The 23,611-nt window shown below is 40.0% G+C and overlaps 1 protein-coding gene across 1 annotated transcript in view; it reads right to left on the reverse strand.

The window, feature by feature from the left end:
* The window catches only part of RAPGEF5 (Rap guanine nucleotide exchange factor 5), a 160,583-nt gene that overhangs the window by 106,322 nt on the left and 30,650 nt on the right, over positions 1-23,611 (reverse strand). Inside the window, exons 6-7 of the mRNA XM_061347737.1 lie at positions 20,443-20,509; positions 12,030-12,078 (exon numbers count right to left, since the gene is read on the reverse strand). Of these exons, the coding sequence (XP_061203721.1) occupies positions 12,030-12,078; positions 20,443-20,509 (116 nt within the window). The remainder of the gene's footprint in view (positions 1-12,029; positions 12,079-20,442; positions 20,510-23,611) is intronic.

Raw genomic sequence — 23,611 nt, forward strand, 5'->3', positions numbered from 1 at the left:
GCATCATTCAGCTGCTGAAGGCAGCCAGACTGGAACAATAACACCAGGAGAGGTGTGAACTTCCTCCCTTTGGTTTAATAGGGTGTTAACTTTGAAAGCTAATTATTTAATTTCTTAAAAGAGGACTGCCATCATAATTAACCACTTTGCTGCTGAACAGCAGGCAGGGACATCTGTCCATCCATAGGCAGCTTATTTTGGGTGAATCACAGAATACCAGGTTAGAAGGGGACCTCAAGTATCACCTGGTCCAACCTTTCTAGGCAAAGCATGACCAAGCATCCTGTCCAGCTGAATCTTTAAAGTTCTCAACACTGGGAAGTTCATCACTTCACCAAGGAGATTATTCCAATGTCTGATTGTTCTTACTGTGGAAAATTTTCCTCTAGTGTCCAACCAGAATCTCCCCAGAATTAACTTGTGCTCATTACCCCTCACCTTTTCCATGTAACTCCTTGTAAAAAGGGAGTCTCCATGTTCTTTGTAGCTACCCTCTAAATACTGGAACATGGTGATAAGGTCTTTACAGTCGTTGCAAGGACAGAAAACCAATTTAGCTCCCCATCACTGCTAGCTGTCCCACACCTCCTGTACTTACTATGCCCTCTCTGTACTACCATAAAGCATTTGAGTCTGTGGATTGGCAAAGGATTACTTTTAACCTGGCTCAGTTTGCTGACCTGGTTGAGAACAGAGCCTCAGGCAACAGGCAGGGCAGGGGAAGGGACAAGGGATCCTACAAGCAGGCATGGCTACCAGACTCCTTCTGCCACACAGCTTCAGCTCTTTAGTTTGCTTTGATGTGTCCAACTGTGGACAAGGATTGCCTGCCTTTTGGGAGCTCCTGCCCATAAACATTGTCCTTGGCAAACATGCAGTTTAACTCTGCACTGCCCTAGGCTGCTCCCAAGACTGAACTTGCTTTGATGTTGCAAAGCCCCAGGCATAGCCTTGGGATCCAGGCATCCAGCCTGTGCACAGGCTGGATGGAGGCTTCACTGTCCCCACAGCTGCTGCAGAGGCATCTCCACTTGCTGTACAAATCTCCATCAGCCCTTAGGCTAAGTCCCTCATGCTCTCATCAAGGCTCCTTCAGTTCAAACAAGGATGTTCATTTATTATTTAGTGTTGTTCTTTAACCTGCTGACATCCTAGAACATCAGACTACTCTGCCCTTTGTAAGACTGTAATCCTTTCAGTACTGAGTGATCAAAATTCATGCATGCATCTCTTTTTTTTCTAGCTAACAAGCAAAAGGCACCTATATGCCCTCTACAGACAGAAGACACATACCACCCTGGAAGTAGTAAAGAGCCTACTTCTGAAGAGAAGAACTTTGTTTATTTGACAAGCCAACAGATTTTCAATGTCTCATTCCTGCTGGATGGCTATAGCCTGTTTTTCTGTCCCTGTCAAGCCATCACTGTTGAAAAGACCTCAGGAATCTGCAAGAATATTCCCCTGGGGAAGGCTCCAGTGCTCTGAATTGCCAACAGCCTGCACCAATTGATTTATTGTCAGCTGCCGGGAAGGTCACAACTTCTAGCATTCTTCTTCTATCCCAAATTTTTTGAGATCCATGTTTCTTTTCTGGCTTTTTTTCCAAAGAATTTGCTAGCATGAAGCTTTTCAGAAACAAATAGCAGAGAAGTTTTTGTTTTTGTTTTTGTTTTTTTTTTGTTTTTAATCACATAATTCTAAGCTAATTTCATTATTTTTGAAAACTTTTTTGCTATTTTGAGCAATGGTGCTTGTGGTATCCTATAATTCTTTGTGGAGATTATACATAGAGTTCTAGAGATGGTGGTTACTATTGCAGGTCTAAGCTGTTTGACAGCATCATAATGTTTGATGATGCTTATTAATTTATGAGAGTGGAAAAACATTTAATAACTCATACTGATACCACTGGGGAAACTAAAAGCCAGATCCTGTAGGTTATGTAAGGCAAGTAAATGCTTTAATACCTCAGATTTGGGGACCCTTTTTAAGCCAGATGAGGTCTTCATATGTACTCCTGTGTTTTCAAAGTCCTATTTCCAAATTAAAGTGGGAAAACCAACCAGCACTGAATATCTCTGAATCCCTAAAAAACTCAATATAAGAGATAGTGATAATCCCAAGAATAAAACCCTCCAACTGAGAAATTGTTCCTTATTTACCATGAAACTGTAATCTTTTCCCAGAAATTACTGAAAAGAGAAAGCTTTTTAAGCTCATCCTTAACATATTTCCTTTTATTAGCAATACAAAAATTGCCTTTGAGCCTTCTCATTCATTTCCACTATTTCTGCATTATATATATATATGCAAATTACTGTACAGACTTCCCTTCACTGAGTGCACTACATATCTCTGAAACAGTTGCAGATCCCTCTGGGGTGTTGCCCAGACAGCTGTGTAATCAGCTGAGTAAGTCAGATAATTAAAGAAACAAAGAAAATGCAAAAATTATTAAAGACAGACTCTCCTGCTTACAGCATTGCTCAGCACCTCTGTATCTACAAAAGCACAGCAAGTATGGGATGGAATAAAGGTGCTTGTAAATTGGGGAATGAACTACGGTGCCAAGTGACAATGCCATTTTCTCTCAAGCATGAATCTGGGATTCATGATATTTATGTTTTGTAGTTTAAATCAATTTAATATAAATTACTCCAACTTTTCACTTCATTTTAAAATGACAAAAGTGTGAAATACAATGTTGGTTTCATAAGTGATTTGTACGTAAAAAATGGCCATTAACTTCTGCTTGACCTTAGATCTAGAACTAATATTGAATTTGCACAGAGGTACTCATTTTGCTGGTCTAGTTTCCACACAGAAAAATAAGTTCCCAAGGGTCCTAGTGCTTCAAGCCACTTCTCAGATCTCAAATAGGAAATGAGACTCCCCAAAATGATGCAAAGACATTTCCTCTCATTGCAGACTTTATCAAAAGGAACAGATAACAGCAAGGGTAGGAATCTGCAATCTAAACAGAGCAGCGCCAGTGTGCTAAAAAAGAAGTCTGACAGATGTAGATTTGATCTTCCTCATCCACACACCATTAAGGCAGCGTTCCTTTCCACTGCATCTGAATGACAAGAGGAAGGACAAACCTCAGTTTAAATGAGACTCAGGCCCACATACATTATATAGCCATTGTAAATTAAAAAATGAGCATACCAAGTAAAGCTACCAATATTTCACAACTCAGATTATGGTCAGGAGCTTTTGCTGCTATTCTTTTCACATTATTGTTCAACTGGAAGTTCTGTTTATTTTGTTATCAGACTTGAAGCATTTCATCTGGGTTTGAAGGCCCATATTTCATTCAAGGTTGTGGTGCATTAGAAATACATAATTTGTAGAACACCTCTGGCTAAACAAGAGAGGTATTTTTTAATAGATAACCAACTACTGTCAATTCATGTGGCCAGGGGAGGTTTGATTTTTCAATGCCTGGCACCAAAGGAAAAGCCACATTTTATGCCTACTCTATGAACATGCAAACTCACACAGTTTTTTATCATGAAAAAAAAAAGTGGAAAACAAGTTGCAAACACTGGAGGATTACTACAGGGACAGACAAAAATCAATGTTTTTTGTAGCAATAGCAGCTCAAGGAAAACCATTTGATGGCTGAATGCGGAAAGCCTTAACTGCTACCCAGTGCTTTTAGATATTCATTCTCATGCACATGGTATTAAACATTTAAATAAAATAAAAAATAAAGTGGCAGTGAATGTATTTATAGCAGTGTTGTGTGAAACATGATGATGAAAGGGTGTAGAAGAGCCCATTATATGATCAGCAGGCACAGGGACAATGATTGCTGAGAACTGATCAAACAATGAGGTACAGTCACTGAGGAGGCTAGTGCAAAGGAGAAGACTACTCTATTCCACAGAAACATCCTCTGGGCATGGCTGGGAAAGGAGCAGGAAACAAAGAGGACACAAATAAATTCTTTCAACTGTCTGGAAGTGCCTCTACCAAAGCACTGGAAACAAAGCATTCACCTGGGAATTTGGTTTTTGTGGTACAATTGCTGTCTTTCTGACTTTTTATGCAAAATATCAGTCACCTACACAGCTATTCTGCATGGTTCATTTCTTCTGTGCAAGTGCCTTATAGATTACACAGAAAGAACTATTCCTGAAGTTCTGCAACAACTGCAAAAACCAGACTTTATGCTGCCATAACCCCCCTCAGTGTAATTGCCACCAGAGAGCTCTTGGGAGCTATTTTCTTTCTTCTTCCAAGACTCAAGAGTCCATTCTGCTTTACATCAGCTGTTGAATACACAAAGGATGGTGAGAACAACTGTGTAGTCTGTTCACTGATGTTGTCCAGGGCACTTCCTAATCCCAGCGTTGCTCAGAGTGGGCACAAAGCAAGTGGTTGCCAATGCAGTCACAGAACAGCAGAACAGTGTGTGTGTGTGACATACATAGTTCTCCTGACTGGTCAACGCAATGAGCACCATTCCCCAGTGCTAGAAGCAGTTTGATCTTATACTTTTCAGGCATTGCTGGTTTACTGGTATGCCTGATCTCAGAAGTAATGGAAGAGTCTCATGGGATAAGCAAGACACTGGTGGGCATTCCTTTCAATAAGGCATAAAATGTTTAAGCAGGTTCTCTTAGAGAAGACACACAAGTACCTCCCTTACTTCAAGGTATGAAATCCTTAAGGCACAATATAACTTTTAAAATATTCCTAGCTATGTTTTCATATGGAAATTTTATTTTGAACCACATTTCAACTTAATATGACTTAATGACTTAATATGTCTGAGACTTAAACAAATCTAATTAAAATTCCTATTTCCATTGTCTATGCAACAACTCTGCTCTACAAGTAAATAAAACTAACGACATAACCTAGGACATTCATATTGTTCCAAATGATATTTTTTGCTGATTATTGTGAAGCAAAATTATCAAGAAGTCTCACAAGGATTTGTGCTACTTGAGGAAAAGGGCTGAATGGTAAAGATGCAGTTCCCTGAGTTAACTAAGCTGATAAAAGAGCTCAATGTTGCCAAAAGGATTTTACTGTACTCCTTCCCATATCCCACCACCTCCCTACCCTGATAAGAAGCTGCCACCCTCACTTTGTGCCAACTCCAGCACATGCTGCTGCCCCATCTTGAAAATAATACAATAGATGTGGCAAAGCTGATCAGATTTAATGGAATGGAATCGGTATGCTGAATGAGTAGTGATTTAGCCTGGAAATGAGACAGAGCTGCACAAAATCCAGAATAGTACAATGTTGAACTGAGCATGGATTATTCACCATTTTCCACCACCAGAGAGCTGTATCAAAACAGAATGAGGGTTGTGGGGAATGTATTTAAAACAAGTGAAATATGTGCTTTCACATACCACACACATGAATTGTGGGACTTGCCACCACAAGAAATGATGAATGTCAGGAGTATGAGCAGACTTAAAAAGCAGTTCAATGAATTAATGGAGAAAAGGTCCAGAAAGGCTACATAACACACCAGTGTGGGTACAGCAAAATCCCTCTAGAACAGACTGGTAGATTCTGAGTATGCACATCAGAAGAAGGACTGTAAGGAGGACTGCACTTGCTCTGTTTCTCTATTCTAAGCATCCTGTACTCATCACTCAACAGTAGGACTGCAGCTGGATGGACTCAGCCTGGCTGTTCTCATGTTTTTAACTGGGCTGACATTGCCTGGGGTGTGTTCGAGTTGAGTCATGCATCAGCTCTGACAGAGTGCTGTAGAGGTGGTGCAGTGGCTGGGGAAAGGAATAGCTGCTCATAGCTTGATTTTCATTCGTGTCAGCAAAGTGCAAGCCCCAGTGACTGCCTCGTATTGAATTGTCTAAAATAAAAATACTAAGCAAATCACATAGGCAGTTAGGTCCTGACAGAAGCAGTACAAAAGAAAAGGGGAAGGGTGGATACGCATACATAGAGATCAGAATAGGGTGGAGGTAATCCAGAAGGTCTTAAATATAAAGTTAATACATTACAGAAGTTATATTATTGTAAATAAAATGTAAATGACTCATTTTTAAAAAAAAATCAGTACAGCCTGTCAATTTAAAAATGGCCTCACTAAAAAGTATCTAACTATATTGTGGAAACCTGAATACCACTCTTAAGAGGAAGCAAAACCACACAAGTGCTAGGGCTCTTTTGGCTGCCCTGCCCTTCACAGGCGGAGGGAGAAGCAGCCACAGCCCTGCTGTTGCTCCTGCAATGCCTGAAGGGAAACGGCAATCATCCTCTTCCTACCTCATTGATATGTCAGCTGTTATCTTAGGCCCTGTATTCAGAAACACAAGGACCAGAACCATGCTCTTACTAATGGGCCTTTGCACGAATAAAGTTATAGAAATTCCTTTAGATATAAAGTTAATGGATGATGCCATGGGGTGCAGCTAGGTTCATGCACAGAAATCCAAAGTGCTTTGTTTGGGAGGGGAGGGGATTAGCACCAGTTCAGAGCATCTCCCTGACAGATTTTGACCAGTTCAGGTGTACCTGTGTAGCTATGCTACTGGCTAAAGCCTCCATCCTTAGACTATTTGCTGCTCTTTATCTTTGTTTTAGCTGCCATCTCTAACTCATAAGAAACATGCCATGAGCCATGACAAGCAATTGAGATAAATGCCACCTCTTGTAAATATTCATATGAGAGACTGTATTTCTGATACATTTGAGCACATTTGCAGAAGCCATCAGAAGCCAGCAAGGTATCAATACACACAATTCTAATGCCAAGTGCCTACAATTCAAAGCAAAGTTCTCTTCTGCTCCAGTTACTTGCTTCCCAAAGACCTTTTACCAAACCAAGGAAGACAGCATCTAATCTATGTATTTCTAAGGTTAAGTAAGAACATTTCTTTATGCATTTTTATAAGCCAGAGAAGTGCATAAGGTCATTTCCCTCTCTTAGGTCACCTTTATAATGACAGCTTTATTATAATGAAATATAAATGTGCTTTCTAGTCAACAGTGTTACTGAGGTCCATCAAAGCCTCAGGATTACAGACATTCATTTTAACTTTTTTTTCTTTTGTAGTTTTATCTACAAAGAAACTTCTGCATGATGGCTAAGTACCTATTACCTTATGCCTCGCTATCAGAGTGGTATACCTGCAGTACACATCTGAAATATGAAAATAGAGCTTTTTTCGACAGTGCAGAAGTTTTTCAATTTTCAGGTTCTGCATTTTTCTTTCAGCCACCTGTCATTTTTATGTGTTTCTCCTATTCTTCCACCCAACAATAAAAACATAAGAACACATTTTGGGATAATGCATTCTCACCCTGATGGCTTTTTATTTTCTGGTAGCCAACATTCTCCATCAAGTCAGATCCTGCACTAGCAAGAAGTTGATACTCTGACCTACCCCACAGCAGACTCAGGTCTCTGTCTTGGTTTTCAAAGCATTTTGTCAATAGAAACAGTGTTTAAATCTCTTTAACATCAATTCTGGCTCAAAACCTGAAACAGTTATAATTACTACTCTTTACATAGATACACTAGGTAGCAGATCCAAGCTTCATGTAAACAAAAAGAAACTGTTTCACCCAGGTAACCAAAGGCAATGTTTCCCTCTCTTCCTAGCTGGAACCTCTTCCCCTCTCCTAGACGGAACTGTGGTGTTTACGTGCTTGTGGTGTTCATGTGCTTGTACAGCTCTTTCCATGTGAATCACTTTTGCAGTGATCTACAACAGTCCTAGACAAGTAATATGGAAGCTTTAATCAGCCAGTTTTTCTAGTACAATTAAATGATTGCAAAGTGCCTCTCTAAGGGCAGAGGTACATCCAGAAATTAAAGTAATTCAGGAAAAGTTATACAGTCTTCACATTAAGCAAAAAAACATTTTGCTCTTACTCGTAGCATGTTGTGGTTTAAGCCCAGCCAGTAACTCAGAACCACACAGCCACTTGCTCACTCCCCTTCTTGTAAGTATACGCTTATAAGTATACACTCACTTCTGTGTGGATCAGATGGCCTGGCACATCAGTCCCACAGAAGTATAAGGCTCTAGCAGATACTGGCACACAGTGTACCCTGATGCCATCAAGCTGCCAAGGGGTGGAACCCATTTATATTTCTGGAGTGACAGGAGAATCCCAAGAGTTGACTTTACTGGAGGCTGAAATCAGCCTGACTGGGAGTGGCAAAAAGTGACAAGTACAGCAGCTACTCAAACTCTGACCAGAAGACAACACAGCTACTCCAAGTCCAAATACAGCAGCTACACCAACTCTAGGGACAAGTACAGCAGCTACTCAAACTCTGACAGCAACGGACAATGCAGCTACTCCAACTCCAAGTACAGCAACTACACCAACCCCAGCAACAAGAGGATTCATGGGTAAGCTTGCAGAAATTGCACCAAATTAAATTAAAAAGCTGTGCTCTTCATAGGTAAGCTATTGAATCAAACAAGTTGGAGCCAGAAGTGTACAAGGTACTAGAAGCTGTCATCAGTGTGGTTAATTTTATACCAAGATGACCTTTAAGTAGTACTATGAGGTGGGGAGAGACCATAAAAATATTTTGTACCACACACAGGTTCACCAGTTATCTGATGGCAAACTGCATTGAAGGATTTTCAAACTCAAAGATGAGTTATGAATTTTTTTTTCACTAGAATATAAGTGTTCCAAATTTGCTCATCTTTTCTGTGATAAGTATCTGACAGTTGAAAGAAACTGGTGATGTTGAGAAAGCCTTTTGAAAACAGATATTTGGAAATTATTGTTACGTGATACTGTGCCAAAAAATATTATGTCACCTATAAAAATCCTCTGTACAATTAAAAGAAAAGGACTGTTGTGGTTTCAGCCCAGCTGGTAACGCAGAACCACGCAGCGGCTCGCTCACTCCCCCTGCCTTCTTCCCCCCTTTCCCAGAGGGATGGGGAGCAGAATCAAAAGAATGTAACTCCCATGGGTTGAGGTAAGAACAGTCCAGTAACTAAGGTATAACACAAAACCACTACTGCTACCACCAGTAATAATAATGAAAAAGGAAATAACAAGGGAAGAGAGTACAACCGCTCACCACCTGCCAACCGATGCCCAGCCCAACGAGCAGTGACCTAGCCCTTCTGGGTAACTGCCCCCACTTTATATACTGGGCATGACGTGCTGTGGTATGGAATACCTCTTTGGCTAGTTTGGGTCACGTGTACTTCCTCTGCTTCCCCCTGACTTCCCCTCCTCTCTGGCAGAGCATGGGACTCAGAAAGTCCTTGGTCAGTGTAAACATTACTTAGCAATCACTAAAACCATCAGTGTTATCAGGTTGTTCCCAGGCTGAAAGTCAAAAACACAGCACTGCCAGGTACTAAGAAGGCGAAAAATGACTGCTACTGCTGAACCCAGGACATAGCGCTAACGAGCTATCTAGAGGAAATACTCTAATTTAAAAAACACCAAGCTATCAAGAACAGTTCAGGAAGTTCTACACTACAGCTCTGGTTTACAGGCTGCCAATCTCTAGGAAACCTTTAAGTTAATGAACTGATTATCCACTGCAGGTAGGTTCCAGACAGCAGGTTAGGACTGTGCCCACCACCTGCACTCCCCCCTCACATATCCCAGGGCAAATGATCCAAGCACCCACTGTGTTCCCACCAGCCTAGAAGCCACCCAGGGAAGCTGGCCTAATGTTTTACTCTTTTCAGGCCAAAATAAACCCTTTGTCTGATCTTTGTTTCCTGGAATTATAAGGAGTCTTGGAGAAGGTTAGAAGAACAGTATATTTGAAAGATACTTTGGCTTTTAGCTCCAGAAGTACTTCCTCTGAAATACACCTCTCTTCACCAGGCACAGCACCATAACTTGATTGCTAACAGTAACTGCTATGCTGTGAATTTAACCATCAGCAGTAAAACAAAGCAGCATAATCAACCACCCTAATCTACTCTGCTCCTACTGTAGTAAAGGCATTAACTTAAATTAGACCTTACAGTTTTGCCTTATCATGTAGACATTTTTTACAGTCATCCAAGATGAGGCATAAAGAAATGCAAATTTCAACAAGCATGCACTAGTTAAACTGACTAAAGAGGTACCTTTTATTCAGATCTAAACTGGTATTTTCAGCATTTAATGTATTAGGAAAGGCTGGTCAGCACTTCAAAGCTCTATAGGGAACTTTGTTTATTTAAAGATGTGATTTTTAACTAAAACCTGATTTTTAACTTTCTAACTGCTTAATGTGGGTTGCAATCACACTAGTATAAAGTAGGCTCCAAGAGCTACCTTCTGTTCTATTTTCACCTCCTGCAACTCATTCCTAATCTAACTCCCCTCCCATTTTCTATCGACACAACCATTTATGCAGCCATCTACTGAAATGAGAGGCTAATTCAGGTTAAAATCAATTCTTTTGGGGGAGTTTTATTTATTGCCAGAACAGTAGTAATATTTGCCAAAACAGTTGCCAAGAAGCAAAGAAGGAGATTTCCTAAAACTGCATAAGCACTAAGTAAAAAGGTACCCGGCACCATACTCTTCTTTTACAGAAAAACAAAAGGTTACCTTGAGTTCTTCCTTAAAATTGCCTGTGTATTCCTGCAGTAAACCAGAGCAGAAACATTTCCATATTTGCCCATTACAATTCAGGTGGGACAGGGATTACACCAGGTAAGGGCAAGCAGCTGAAGGGTTTTAATATCATATACAACAGCAGTTTCAGATGCAAAGCTATTATACGGAAGCAATTTAGGTCTGAATTCACAGTTAGATTTTTGTTTACTTTCTGCAGATTTACGTTTATGGATGACTGTGGACATGACCTAAGGATACATCTATTTGCAGACAAAAATGCATCAAACTGCATCTAGAATATATCTGTAATACTCACGTTTTCACAAGGACGTATCTGCAGCTATGCCAGCCACATCTTTTTGGTGCCTCCAGTTTAAAATATCATGTTATGTGTCATGTGCATGTTGTAATAACTTTTGTGTTGTACTTTTAAGCGCAGATAGATAGACAGATACAGATATTATGACACAATATTATTAGCAGGTCAGAAAATAGCTCAAAAAATGCAGGATACATGATCTCAATTTCTAGCAAAATCACTGAAGATAACAAGAGATGGTCAGTGAAAATGCTCCCAAAGACCTCAAGGGCTTTGGGAAGATGCCAATAATTTCAGGCAACTTCACCTCTGTTTTACTCCAGAAATACATTCAACTCTCACTTCAGCATACGCAGGTTGACTTTGCTGCAGATTAACTGTACTGTACATGAAGACATCAGAGAGTTAACTCTGCATAGAGTCAGGTCTTGTTAGTTCCCTTGCAATGCCTGGAAAACAGGTCTCTTGCTTCCACTCCAGCTCAGGAATGTTGATACCTTCTGAAAATGGCTGTGCTATCAAACACTGATGGAGCTGAGATGACCACATATTCCAATGCCTTTGAACTGCATCACCAACATTTACTCTAAATGCTTATATTGCCAAAGATTTTCAATCATCCATTTGCCTTTCCCATTTTACTGCCATGATAACAGAAACTTCCCTCAACAGAAATACAGATATACAGACAAGTCCTCAGGAAACAACACCTTCATGCACAAAGTTGTCCTTTTGTGGTTGTCCTGCTGACTGGGCAGGTTAAACACAGCAAAGATGGCACAAGATACTGGGCCATAAAAAGAAACAGGAAAATTATCAACTTAATTGTCTTAAATGTAAGTCAGACAGCTTTCTTTTATAATGTGCAAGCCCAGAGAAAATAGTGATTTGGACAAGAAGGAGACGCAAGTTGACATTCAACTGTAACACTGATTTGATCAGCTAGTCCATTAGATTTGATGAGCTAGGGGAAGCAAAGCTTGGCGGTAATTGCATTGCGCTATATATATATACAAACACACACAGATTCTTCACAGAGAGAGGAACAAGGTCTGCTCCCTTAGCTTCCCCATGTTAATAAAACAACAGTGACAATTCAAATACTTTAATAATGACATAAGGGAACGGCATTATAAAACTCCCTCTCAGGTCTGGCCTGACTTACCTGACTTCCTTGCTTTCAAGGCAATGACAGCAGCCAGTTCTCTCTGCACCTAAAATACCAGGAAAGGAAAGGATGATTATTGTTAATAGCACAGTCAAATGAAACAACATGCAACACTAGTAAGATACTGGCTATCAATCCTTTGGAGCCGTCAACTGCATATGGAAGGTACTTGGTTTCGAAACTACAGTCACTTTTCCTAGCAAGTCTATTTTCTTTTCAGCTAGGAATTCTGTGACAACTTTAATTTCAGGTAAATACTGCACATTCCTTGAATCCCCATGCATTAGAGAATGGGTAATTCAGTAGCCCAACCTGTAACTTGTTTGCACAGCATATCTCTTTCACAAGCACACACTTGAAGCTTCTTCCTTTCCCTGTTAAATGTTTGTTTTGCCTCTGCTGAGCATCCTGTAAGGCTGGATTTATGTGTGACTCCAGGATAAGAGAGTTCTCCATGCTGGGGTTTCACTGAGGTTCACATCTGTAAGTGACATTCAGTTTTTTGAGCTTTCAGGAGGAAACAACCTTTCCTAGTAGTATGGCTGAGCATTTCAGGACTAAAGTTTAGCTTGAGATGAACATGAAGAAGTAATCTGATTTCCAGATTTACAGGCTATTTCACTTAGCCTGCGATGAAACAGCCCTGACATGCTAGCCAGCTCCCTTCCTCAGCCTCTTGTCTCTGCATTCATCATATTTTCCCTATAATCTCTGCACAATCACCTATAGCCAACTCAACTCTGCACCCACTTCTCTCCACAGGTCTGTTCCTTTTTCTAACAGTAAAATTCTGTAGTAAGCATTATTTTTATGCTTCATATTTCCTCACTGCCATCTCCTGTCCCATTGTACCCTACAGCACCCCAGACACTCTCCTGCATAAACCTCAGTTGTTCCTTTCCTCTGTCCCATCCATTTTCTCAGACTCTTCACAGCTCCTTTCAATTTCCTTCATTTTCCTAAGGCAGCCTGTATTTAGTATTGACAACAAATACAGGAGATTCCAACTATTTTTCTATCTTACTTCTCTGTACAAAGTCTCCTGTAGTGTAGACTAGCCCTCTTGTCTAACAGACCTATGCAAAGCTCAAGGCTACTTTACAGTGGAAGTTTTGCATCCAGTTTCTGAGAGCATGTGAAATTCAAAACACCATTCAGAAGACATGTAGTATGATCACAATAAGGCACAAAGCCCACAGAGGATCCCCAAAGTAATAAATTTACTAACAACTGTCAACATCTCACTCTCATGACTCTGATGAAAAGTTTGAAAATGTGAAACAAGGATCGTTAAGATAATATTGATCTGAGCTGAAAGACAGACGAAATCAGCCAGGACATCTCACTACAGTGGTAACTCCAGCATCCACTGATCAGGCACTCAACAGCCACACAGCAATACACTCTACATGTAGCAGAAGGCAGTCATACCACAGGCCATATCCTTCCTCTGCTTACATCCTTCCTTCCCTTGTGGCAAAGGACAAAGGAGGTTTTTTTGCTGTCCTTGCAAGGTACAAGGATCTTTTCTACTCCTTGATGCTGCCCCACTGAGAGGGACAGCTTTCTGCCACTCCAAGCAGGAAAATATGAATGCAGTGCCGCAGTTTTCTTAAATGTTGTCCCATTTCCAGAACAATTGTGCAAGCTGGCAGTATTACCTTCTTTTCCTTCCTTCCTGTACACTCATTCCCAAGTCAGGAGAACTGTTAATCATGGCTAATGTAAGCATAAGCTGCAAGTAAGATGGGAAAGAACAGTTCTGTGGGAAAATAACTTGTGTGCCTGATTGCTTGCAGCAATTAATACACACTAGTAACAGCATAGACAAGCAACCCAGAGTAAGAGGATTTTCAATAAAAGCCCAAGTTGTTTCTGAATGACTTTTCGTGGCTAAATTGATCTCATCCTCTGTGTTCATTAACCTCAGCAATGTTGATGTCCTGATTCTGGTCTATTCTCACAGGTTATGACAGTAAAAAACAGTGCACTAACATCTCAAATTTATCTTTTAGCATTTAATAAATACATTGTCTTCAAGATTAGCCTGAAGAAACACTACAATCTGCAATAGTTGTAAACTATGCCAATTAACCCAAACAACTGAAAAATGCAAATCTCCCAGTGACTGTAAAGAAAAGCCCATCTTCTCAGAAGAAAAAGCAGCATTGTGGCATCCTGTGGTTATATCTGCAGGATTACTTTTGCTTATTAGGTAGTACTTTCCAGGTTTGAAAGACAGTGCTAACATCACAGGCAATAAAGACTGTTTTTCTGTATTTTGCCTATGTTATGCAAAATATCTAATTGTTTTCCATGTGCCAGAAATGCACCTAGCATATTACTTAATCTGAGCAAAATCCTTCAATTAAAGCAAGATAAAAGCATGCTCCTCTAGTTTTAATATTAAGCAAATGTTCTTTCATCATAGGGTTTCATCCTGATGCTTTGAGCTGCCTCTCATAGGACTCACTGAAATCACAATGAATTGGTACTGCTGAGCATCCTTGGGATCTTCCCAGTGTCCCTAGATTTCATAATCGATATGCTTTTGTCTACTTTAGCGTAAATGCACTTGACATCTCAGCTGGACATGCAGTTCCTATGCATCATACACCAATGGAAATACATGTACAACATTCATTCCTCACTGCACACATGCTACCCATTATCATACTTCTTCCTAATAGGATTTCAGCTACTGCCTGTTTGACAAAATTGATAGTTGCACATCGCATTGAAGATAATCATGTGGACTCAAAGTAAAATACAAATTCAAAGAGGAGCTATGCCTACCACATTGAGATATTAAATACAAAAAATTGGTTTATACATGTAGCTTGTCACTACAAAGCTACATTATCTAAACAGTATCCCATTTTAAGTAGCATTGTAGATATCAAAACTGATTCAGTTTAAAGGCCTGCTTACCACAAGTTATTTACAGAAATATTATGTGTCTGCAAGAGAATATTGTGTGTTGCTGGTGTATTACGACATCTTAATCAGTTTTATTTTTTTAGTATGAAAGAGCAAGAGTGTGCATACAGACTGGTACCCACATATACTTCTGCTGGATTAAATACAAATGGCATATTTATAGAGTGAATTTATTTATCTTCAAAGGACAGAGAAAGATTTTTCAAAAGTAAATGACAACTTCTGTCTTTCTTTTACCCATGAATCTGGTAATTTTGTCATAGAAAGCATAGCTTTACATCTAGTAGGCAGTTCATATCACCTCTGCTTTTCTCCCCCTCTTTTTTCTGCTGATACTAGTCTATTGTGAAACAGTATTCTAAATACTATTCTAGATGTCAAATTGGACTTCAGATGTAGAGACAAAGTGGTAAGCCCTACAGAAGCTCAAAATTAAATCCTGCAACAGAAAGGTCTAAACAGCAGGCGTTTAAGAAAAGAGTCTAGTTCACATTTTTACATGTCAAGTAATGATAGTTTGATGGACTCAAAAAAAAAAAAAAAAAAAAAAAAAAAAAAGAAGTGGTATTGCCTGACCTCTTAAAGTACCAGAAAAATGTATTTCCCAGATTCACTGCATCCTGATATTTTCTTCTGTCCCATTGCAAGGTAAGTTAAGAGCTTTGCAGTGCAAATACTCATAGCCATCCCACTGTGCTCTGCTTTTTGCAGACAAGACACTGAAGCTGCTCTTTGGGACATGACACTGGATGCATGACAGCTCTGAAATGCTTGTTTAAACACAGGGGTGATCACTACATTTTCTTACAAATTCACGACCAAAAAGATTATCAAATGCAAATGTATTTCAAATAGCACTTTGCACCGCCTCTGTGTCAGCTACCTTTGCAATTTAAGTTTAATGGTGTTGTCAGTGCCTCATTGTAATGGAGCGTATGATATGAGCATATAATTCAGTAGCCTCCATTCAGTTATCCTGGCTGACTCTGCTTCTTCCACTATAGAATAAAGCATAAAAGAAAAGCGAGACTCTCAACAAGCTACTTAACTTCTATATCTGATTCTGCACTTAAAAGAGGTGTATTCCATACATTAGGCAGAAGTTAAGATGATAAAGAAACCAGCAGTTTTTTCCCTGCTGTCCTGACTTCACATCATTCATGCAGCTATTGCTGTTATCTTCTACAATCTCCATAACCTTTGTCTAAAACCAAGAGTGCATTTCCCTAACTAATCAGTTGTAGACTGGCCAAATCATAAAAAATAATAAAAATAATACAAAAATTATTAAAAAAAAATCACAAATTGTGCAGTGAATGTGAAAGAAAACAAGGGAAACACCATCTTGTAACACAAAGCAGTAGGAAATGAGTAATAAAAGAAAGGCCAACAAAGAAAGCCAGGCTACAGTAAAGAAAAAAAGGTGGAGAGAGGAATTCACCAAACTCGTACAAATGCCTGTGTCTCTGCTAGTCACTCCATAACTCCTTCATAGCAAGCGCATACCTTAAAAATGGAATTTAACGTATAACTGTTTTTTCCCTAAAGTAGACTTTCAAAATGAATTATATATTCAGCATCCTAAAAGGCCCCATTACTGCTCCCTGCCTGTAAGGAGTGCCTGGGAAGCTAGTTCAGATGTATATGCTTGCCATATGCTACTTATATTTAGGTTAGTTCTACCCCCTACAACAGCAATATATTTTATAGAGTTACAGAAATATATAATTAGACCATACGTGCATGTCTGCTTACATTTTTTCCCTGCACTTTCAAATATTAAAATGGTGATTTTTCTTTTAGGCACACAGATTCCTCCAGTGTTGCTTGGGCTGGATCTTCACAATCAGTTTAGATTTGAAAATTTAGTTCCAAAAAAAAAGAAAAGCTGACACAGAAGAATCCTTCAACCTGCCATGGAATATTTTATTCCATTACAAGGAAAGCAACAAGAAAAGTAAAAGATAGGGCTGTGTTATCAACACCAAAAGGATTTGAACATTCAAACCTAGAAAAACACAAAAAAGTCAACACTAATCCCTGACTGCTTTAGTGCTGGGCTGGAAATAAGGTTTGGGGTGGGGTTTTCTTCACTTCCGAAAAAATAGTCTGAAGAGTATTGTGAACAGGACTCTGAATTTTGAATTCTTCAAGGAAGACTGGCTTGATTCTATACAAAATACATGTGAGCCAAAAATCAAGACAGTGTAAACACTGCAGGCTAATAACTTCATTTTTGGTTTCCAGCCTTTGCTCACAGGACCGTTTTTCCCATGCAAACTCTGAAGCTGACAGGAAAAAAAGTGAGAACCTGTATCCTGGTGAGTTCAGCCCTCTGCTGAGTGGTGCAAGCTGAGTGGTTGAATTCCCTTATACATATAACACATAAAGGCTCTCCACATACTCACAGTGAGTACTTTAGATTCCTGTCTATTATATCGAGGGAAAGCAATATTTGGAAGAGATAAGAGAGAGCACACATTCTCCTTCCCTTCAATTTTTCAGCTATTTCAAGGTAATGCTTTATTCATTTCACTTAAGATAGCTTTTATCCTCCCTCATGCCTTTTTCATGGCGGTGTTACCGCACTTCGTTCAATTTCATTTCTGTACCTTCTCACACATCCAAGGCAGAACTTGCACTAATTCCATGTTTTGCTGATAGCATGATTTACGTATGATGTTTGCTGAACCATATAATCCCAGAATGGCTGAGGTAGAAAGGCATCTCTGGAAGTCAACTGATCCAAACCCCTGCTCAAAAGCAAGGTCAGCTAGAGAATGTTGCTCAGGACCATGTCCAGTTGAGTTGTGAATACCTCCAAGGAGGGAGACCACTACCTCTCTGGGTAACCTGTTCTACTGTTCAATCACTCTCCCAGTAAATAAGGTTTTTCTCATGTTTAAGTAGAATTTCTTGAATTCCAGTTTGTGCCACTGTTTCTTGTCCTGTCACAAGATGCCATCAACAAGAATCTGGCTTTGTCTTCTTTATTCCCTTCCATTCGATATTTATACACACTGATGAGATCCTCCAATAGCCTTCTGCTCTCCACATTTAGTTCCCAGTTCTCTCAGCCTCTCCTTGTAAGTCAGATACTTTACTCAGTTAATCATCTCCATGGTTACTCACATAAAACATCCACATGTCTCTTGCACTGGGAGTTCAGAACTGGCCCCAACACTCCAGGTGTGTCACACCAGTTCTGAGAAGGGGAGAATAATCACCTTCCTCAGCCAGAGGACAATGGCCTTACAGAAAGTAGTTGGTTTTCTTTGCCACAAGGGCACATTTCTGGCTCACGTTCAACCCAGTGTCTACCAAGACCCCCAGGTCCTTTCCTTCAAAGCTGCTTTCAGATGGTCAGTCCCTAGCCTGTAGAGGAACATGAGGTCATTTCTCCCAGATGCAGGACATTGCACTGCCCTTAGTTGAAATTCATGAGATTCCTGTTGGCACATCTCTCCAGCCTGTCATTTGCTCTGAATGGCAAATAATCACAGAATCCCAAGGGTTGGAAGGGACCTCAAGAGATCATCTGGTCCAACCCCCCTGCAAGAGCAGGGTAACCTAGAGTACATCACACAGGAACTTGTCCAGGCGGGCCTTGAATATCTCCAATGTGGGAGACTCCACAACACCCCTGGGCAACCTGTTCCAGTGCTCTGTCACTCTCACAGTAAAGAAGTTCTTCCTAATGTTAACGTGGAACCTTCTATGCTCCAATTTACACCCATTGCCCCTTGTCCTATCACTGGATATCACTGAAAAAAAAGCCTAGTTCCATCATCCTGACACTCACCCGTTACATATTTGTAAACACTGATGAGGTCACCCCTCAATCTCCTCTTCTCCAAGCTGAAGAGACCCAGCTCCTTCAGCCTCTCCTCATAAGGGAGGTGTTCCACTGCCTTAATCATCTTTGTGGCTCTGCACTGAACTCTTTCAAGCAGTTCCCTGTCCTTCTTGAACTGAGGGGCCCAGAACTGGATGCAATATTCCAGATGTGGCCTCACCAAGGCAGAATAGAGGGGGAGGAGAACCTCTCTTGACCTACTAACCACACCCTTTCTAATGCACCCCAGGATGCCATTTGCCTTCTTGGCCACAAGGGCACATTGCTGGCTCATGTTCATCCTCCTATCCACCAGGACCCCCAGGTCCCTTTCCCCTTCACTACTTTCCAGCAGGTCAGTCCCCAACCTGTACTGGTACATGGGGCTGTTCTTCCCCAGATGCAAGACTCTACACTTGCCCTTGTTGAATTTCATCAAATTTCTCCCCACCCAACTCTCCAGCCTATCCAGGTCTCGCTGAATGGCAACACAGCCTTTTGGTGTGTCAGCCACTCCTCCCAGTTTAGTGTCATCAGCAAACTTGCTGAGAGTACACTCGGTTCCCTCATCCAGGTCGTTGATGAAAATATTAAAACAGCACTGGTCCCAGCACCGACCCCTGAGGGACTCCACTAGTCACAGACCTCCAGCTAGATTCTGCCCCATTGACCACTACTCTCTGCCTTCTTCCTTCCAACCAGTTCTTGATTCACCTCACTACCTGATCGTCAAGCCCACACTTCCTTAGCTTATCTATGAGAATGCTGTGGGAGACAGTATCAAATGCCTTACTGAAATCAAGAAAAACCACATCTACTTCTCTACCATCATCCCTCCACCTAGTCACTTCCTCATAGAAGGCTATAAGGTTGGTCAAACATGACTTCCCCCTCATAAAACCATGTTGGCTGTTCTTAATAACCCCCTCATCCTTGATATGCCTAGAAATGGAGTCAAGGATAAGTTGTTCCATCCATTCCTCCCAGTTCTGCATCACCTGGAAACTTGCTGAGGGTGCATTCTGTACCATCATGCAGATTACATCAGATTGAGTGAATCTAGCTTAACCTTCTGAAGTCATTTCTGTTTGCTTATTAGAACAAGCATCTTACAAGATAAATAAGATGCATCGAATTCTAGCACAGACAGGATAAGCTGTTGTTTATTCTGAGGGAGTTCATTGAGGCTAAATATAGCTGAAAAGACAGATACCCAGGCTTCCTGGGTGGGTCTCCTCAGAAGCTTATGATAATCTATGCCAGCAATGCTGAGGCCCTTTCTCTTCCTTTTATCCCATGCCATTGTTGTCTTTACGCTGACATCAGTTGACCAAGAGGATCTGAGTGTAAGCTACCTGGCAGAAAAATCACAATGATCGTCCAAACTGGTATCTCCTGGGCCATGAATAGCACAGTTTACAAGAGATCAGGCTGCAACAGACCTTGCTTGGATTGATTATAATAGTTTTAGAATTGCACAGTGAGAACTCAATAAAGCTTCCTCCTTTCAGATACAAAAAGGTAGTTTGTATTACAAACACCTGCTCACTAAGACCAAGTCTTTAATTTGAAAGGATCTAAAACATGACAACATTTCAAACATGATCAGTACAAACTTTGATGCAGTGACCTTACCGCAGAACTGAGACGAGCAAGAATCTCGGCATTGGTTTCTGCCTTATCTTCTATTTTGTGATCAGGCCTTAAAAAAATAAAAATAAGATTTTATTATTTCTTTCATTCTGTTTCAACATCTTTTGATTCCTGGAAAGGAAGAAACTGTGGAGCCACAGGCACTAAGGTAAAAGGTTTCTTGACATTCCACATGAAAATGCTGACTACAACATGACAATAATTAATTGTGTCAGTAACAACAAGAGTATACCCTTTGTCCTCTGCTGTCAAGAACTCTTTTGACTGGACTAACGTAAAACAATGAGAGAATTTTTCAGCTATAAAAATGTGATGAATAACTGAAGATTGCAGGATACTCTTAACTCAGAGTTGCTTATTTGAGTTCGTATTTTGCTGTGCTAAAAAAAAACTCCATCAACAGACCGAAGAGTTTTCCATCTGCCCCCCCACCAGCTAAAGTGTGAAGTAACACCTATGGAATATAAGCTCACACAGATAAAAGCAGACAACATCAAAATCATTATATGACACATGAAGTTTGGTATTACATAAATAAATAAATAAATAACAATGTGAACATGAAAAGAACACATCAAGAAGCCATAAATTAACAAATTAAAGCAATGGGTGAGAACACTGTTAGGTATCTTGACAGCTACTCACAAGACAGACTTCATGTGTCTTTGCAGAAGTGGGACAGTACAAGAAGAATCGTTCTGGAAACTGTCACAGAAGTCTGGTCATATGGAAAAAGCCACACAAAAGCTGCTCTGGACAGTACATGGGATAGGACTGTGTTTCTGTGTTTTTCTTTAAACCAGTTTAATTCCCATCATTAAAACATCTATGAGCCTTTCAGAAGCCAATTGTAACAAAGATGACAATATGATGGGGTTATTACTATGAGAAGAAAATGTCCTTGAGATCTTTACTTTTCATGGTTTTCAAGAAGCGTGACATGCCAGCAAACTAAGCAGATACACAAAACTGCAGCTGCTGTAAATCCCAGGTATTAGCAGAAGCGTCTATCTTTGACTAAATTAAATAACTGCTCATATGCCTTGATGTGTTTAAGGGGAAAGCTGACAGTGTGTCTGGAATATGCAGCTGGTATATTGTGGTTCTTACATCGCATGTCTTACATCCCAAGAAAAAAAAATTATTTCCCTGATAAAAAAAAATAAAATCAGAAACACAGAACAACACATGCATTCATTCTGGGACAAGTATATTCAGACCAAAATAGTAAATCAGATTAGAAATTGATTATTTTCACAACTGCCTTTCGTATGCAAAGAAAAATGCGAGTTAACATTTTTAAGTGTTATAAACAACCCAAAAGAAATAAATGAATGCAGTTTCATTTACAAATACTGATTTATTCAGACTTTATAACTCAGAATGAGATTAAAATAACTGACCTCTTTAGATGCTTATGTTTCCCTACACATCTGATCGCTTCTGATCTCTCAGAAGCAGGCTAGGACTTGGCTCTTCTAAATTGGAGACAGAAGATAGCTCAGTAGACACAGCCACAGATGCAATCTGTAAACTCAAAACAGCATATAGCATAGCTATTTCCACCTTGGGCCTTTATCACTTCATCTTGTATTTAAAAATAATCCCAGCATTCATCTGCATATGAAATTCAATACTTATGAAACCATCAATATACTAAAAATTATAGTCCATAATCAAAGAGGAAGAGTGTATTGTGATACCCAGGCTAATGGAAAAAAGTAAGAATGAATGGATGCTGAGGAACTGAATCAGCTCAGATATCACCCTATTTTTTCAAAAGAGGGCAGACTAATTGCTAGTAAGGCTGGTACAAAGCTACAAACCCCTGGTGAACAAGACTAAGGCTGTATAGCTTCTAGAGGCAAGTCAGGCCCAGCACGCTTTTTCTGGTACTGGAATAATTGCACTGGTGTACAGTAGTGCACCACATGAAGGCAACTACAGTGCTTCCCAACCCACTGACAGAGGAAGCAAAAGTGATACACCGATGGTCCTCGTCTTGGACCTCAACTTTCCAATACAGAGCCTCTGCATATGTCTCTATGCTAGCTTTACACTCCACCTACAGTGACAATAAAAGAGCCATGGATACCTGAGAGTTGTTTGCATTCAGCAAAAGCTTTCCAGGAACTCCATAAGGCAATAACTAAATGAATATCCCATTATAGCTATTTATCTTTAAACCAAATTACTTTTCTGAAATTAATAAAATGTAAATTATTGCAGGACAGAAGATACAGAATATAGTGCAAAATATAAAGAAAAGAAAATAACAAGGAATATGAGATAAAGAAAAAAATCCCCTGTTAATATCTCTTCAAATAATTAAAAAAGTTATGGGATACATTTCAACAGTCTAGGGTACCCAATTCATTCTTGAAATGTTCATTGAGTCTACCAGTGGTTCTGGGAATTAGGTGTTGTTATAAACACCTTCATTTACAAAAAAAGGATATAGAAGCATACAAAGATTAGAAACCTGATACAAAACCATTATAGTCACTTGAAAAGAATTCAAGAGGCACTGGATGAGAGCCTAAGTAATTGCTCAAGTTTGCAAGGAAGTCCATGGCACAGCTTTCAATACAGACATTTTGTTTCCAGGTTACTGCAATATTCAATACTTTTCTGTGAATAAGAGAGTAACTGTGTGATTAACAGGGTGTTTAATTACCTCAAGAAACTTCTGCATTAGTCCCATCTCATTTGACATTTACAGCAGCTCAGTCCTGTGGAATACATGTAACATCAGCCTTCAGTTTAGTATGAGCAGCTTTAGTGTGTAGGGAATTTGACAGAGTCAAAAGGCAACATTTATTCAGGAACTGCAAGCATGTCTCAGGATTCAGAAGGCTATTTTCATTGTAGAACTTACTGTAGTACTATATAGTAACACAGCTAATACTGACCAGAAGCAAATGCAAATACTTCACAGATCTGTACAGCAAGTTGAGACCAGGCCACATTTATTTAACAGGGTTTCCAGAAGAAATTCTGAAGGAATTTCCCAGAGCTGCTACTGCCTACTCAGGTCTACAGACTCCTTCATGGAAAGCAGATCCATGGCACTCCACAGAGATCCACTGATGCAGCCAGCAGTCCAGGCAAGCACAAGGCTGCTGTAGAGGAGGCAGAGCTCATTTGGCTC

Source organism: Neopsephotus bourkii, unplaced genomic scaffold (genome assembly GCF_033783945.1).
Source record: "Neopsephotus bourkii isolate Nb327-2 ecotype Australia unplaced genomic scaffold, CSIRO-AGI_Nbou_v1 NB_323, whole genome shotgun sequence".
Lineage (NCBI taxonomy): Eukaryota > Metazoa > Chordata > Aves > Psittaciformes > Psittacidae > Neopsephotus > Neopsephotus bourkii.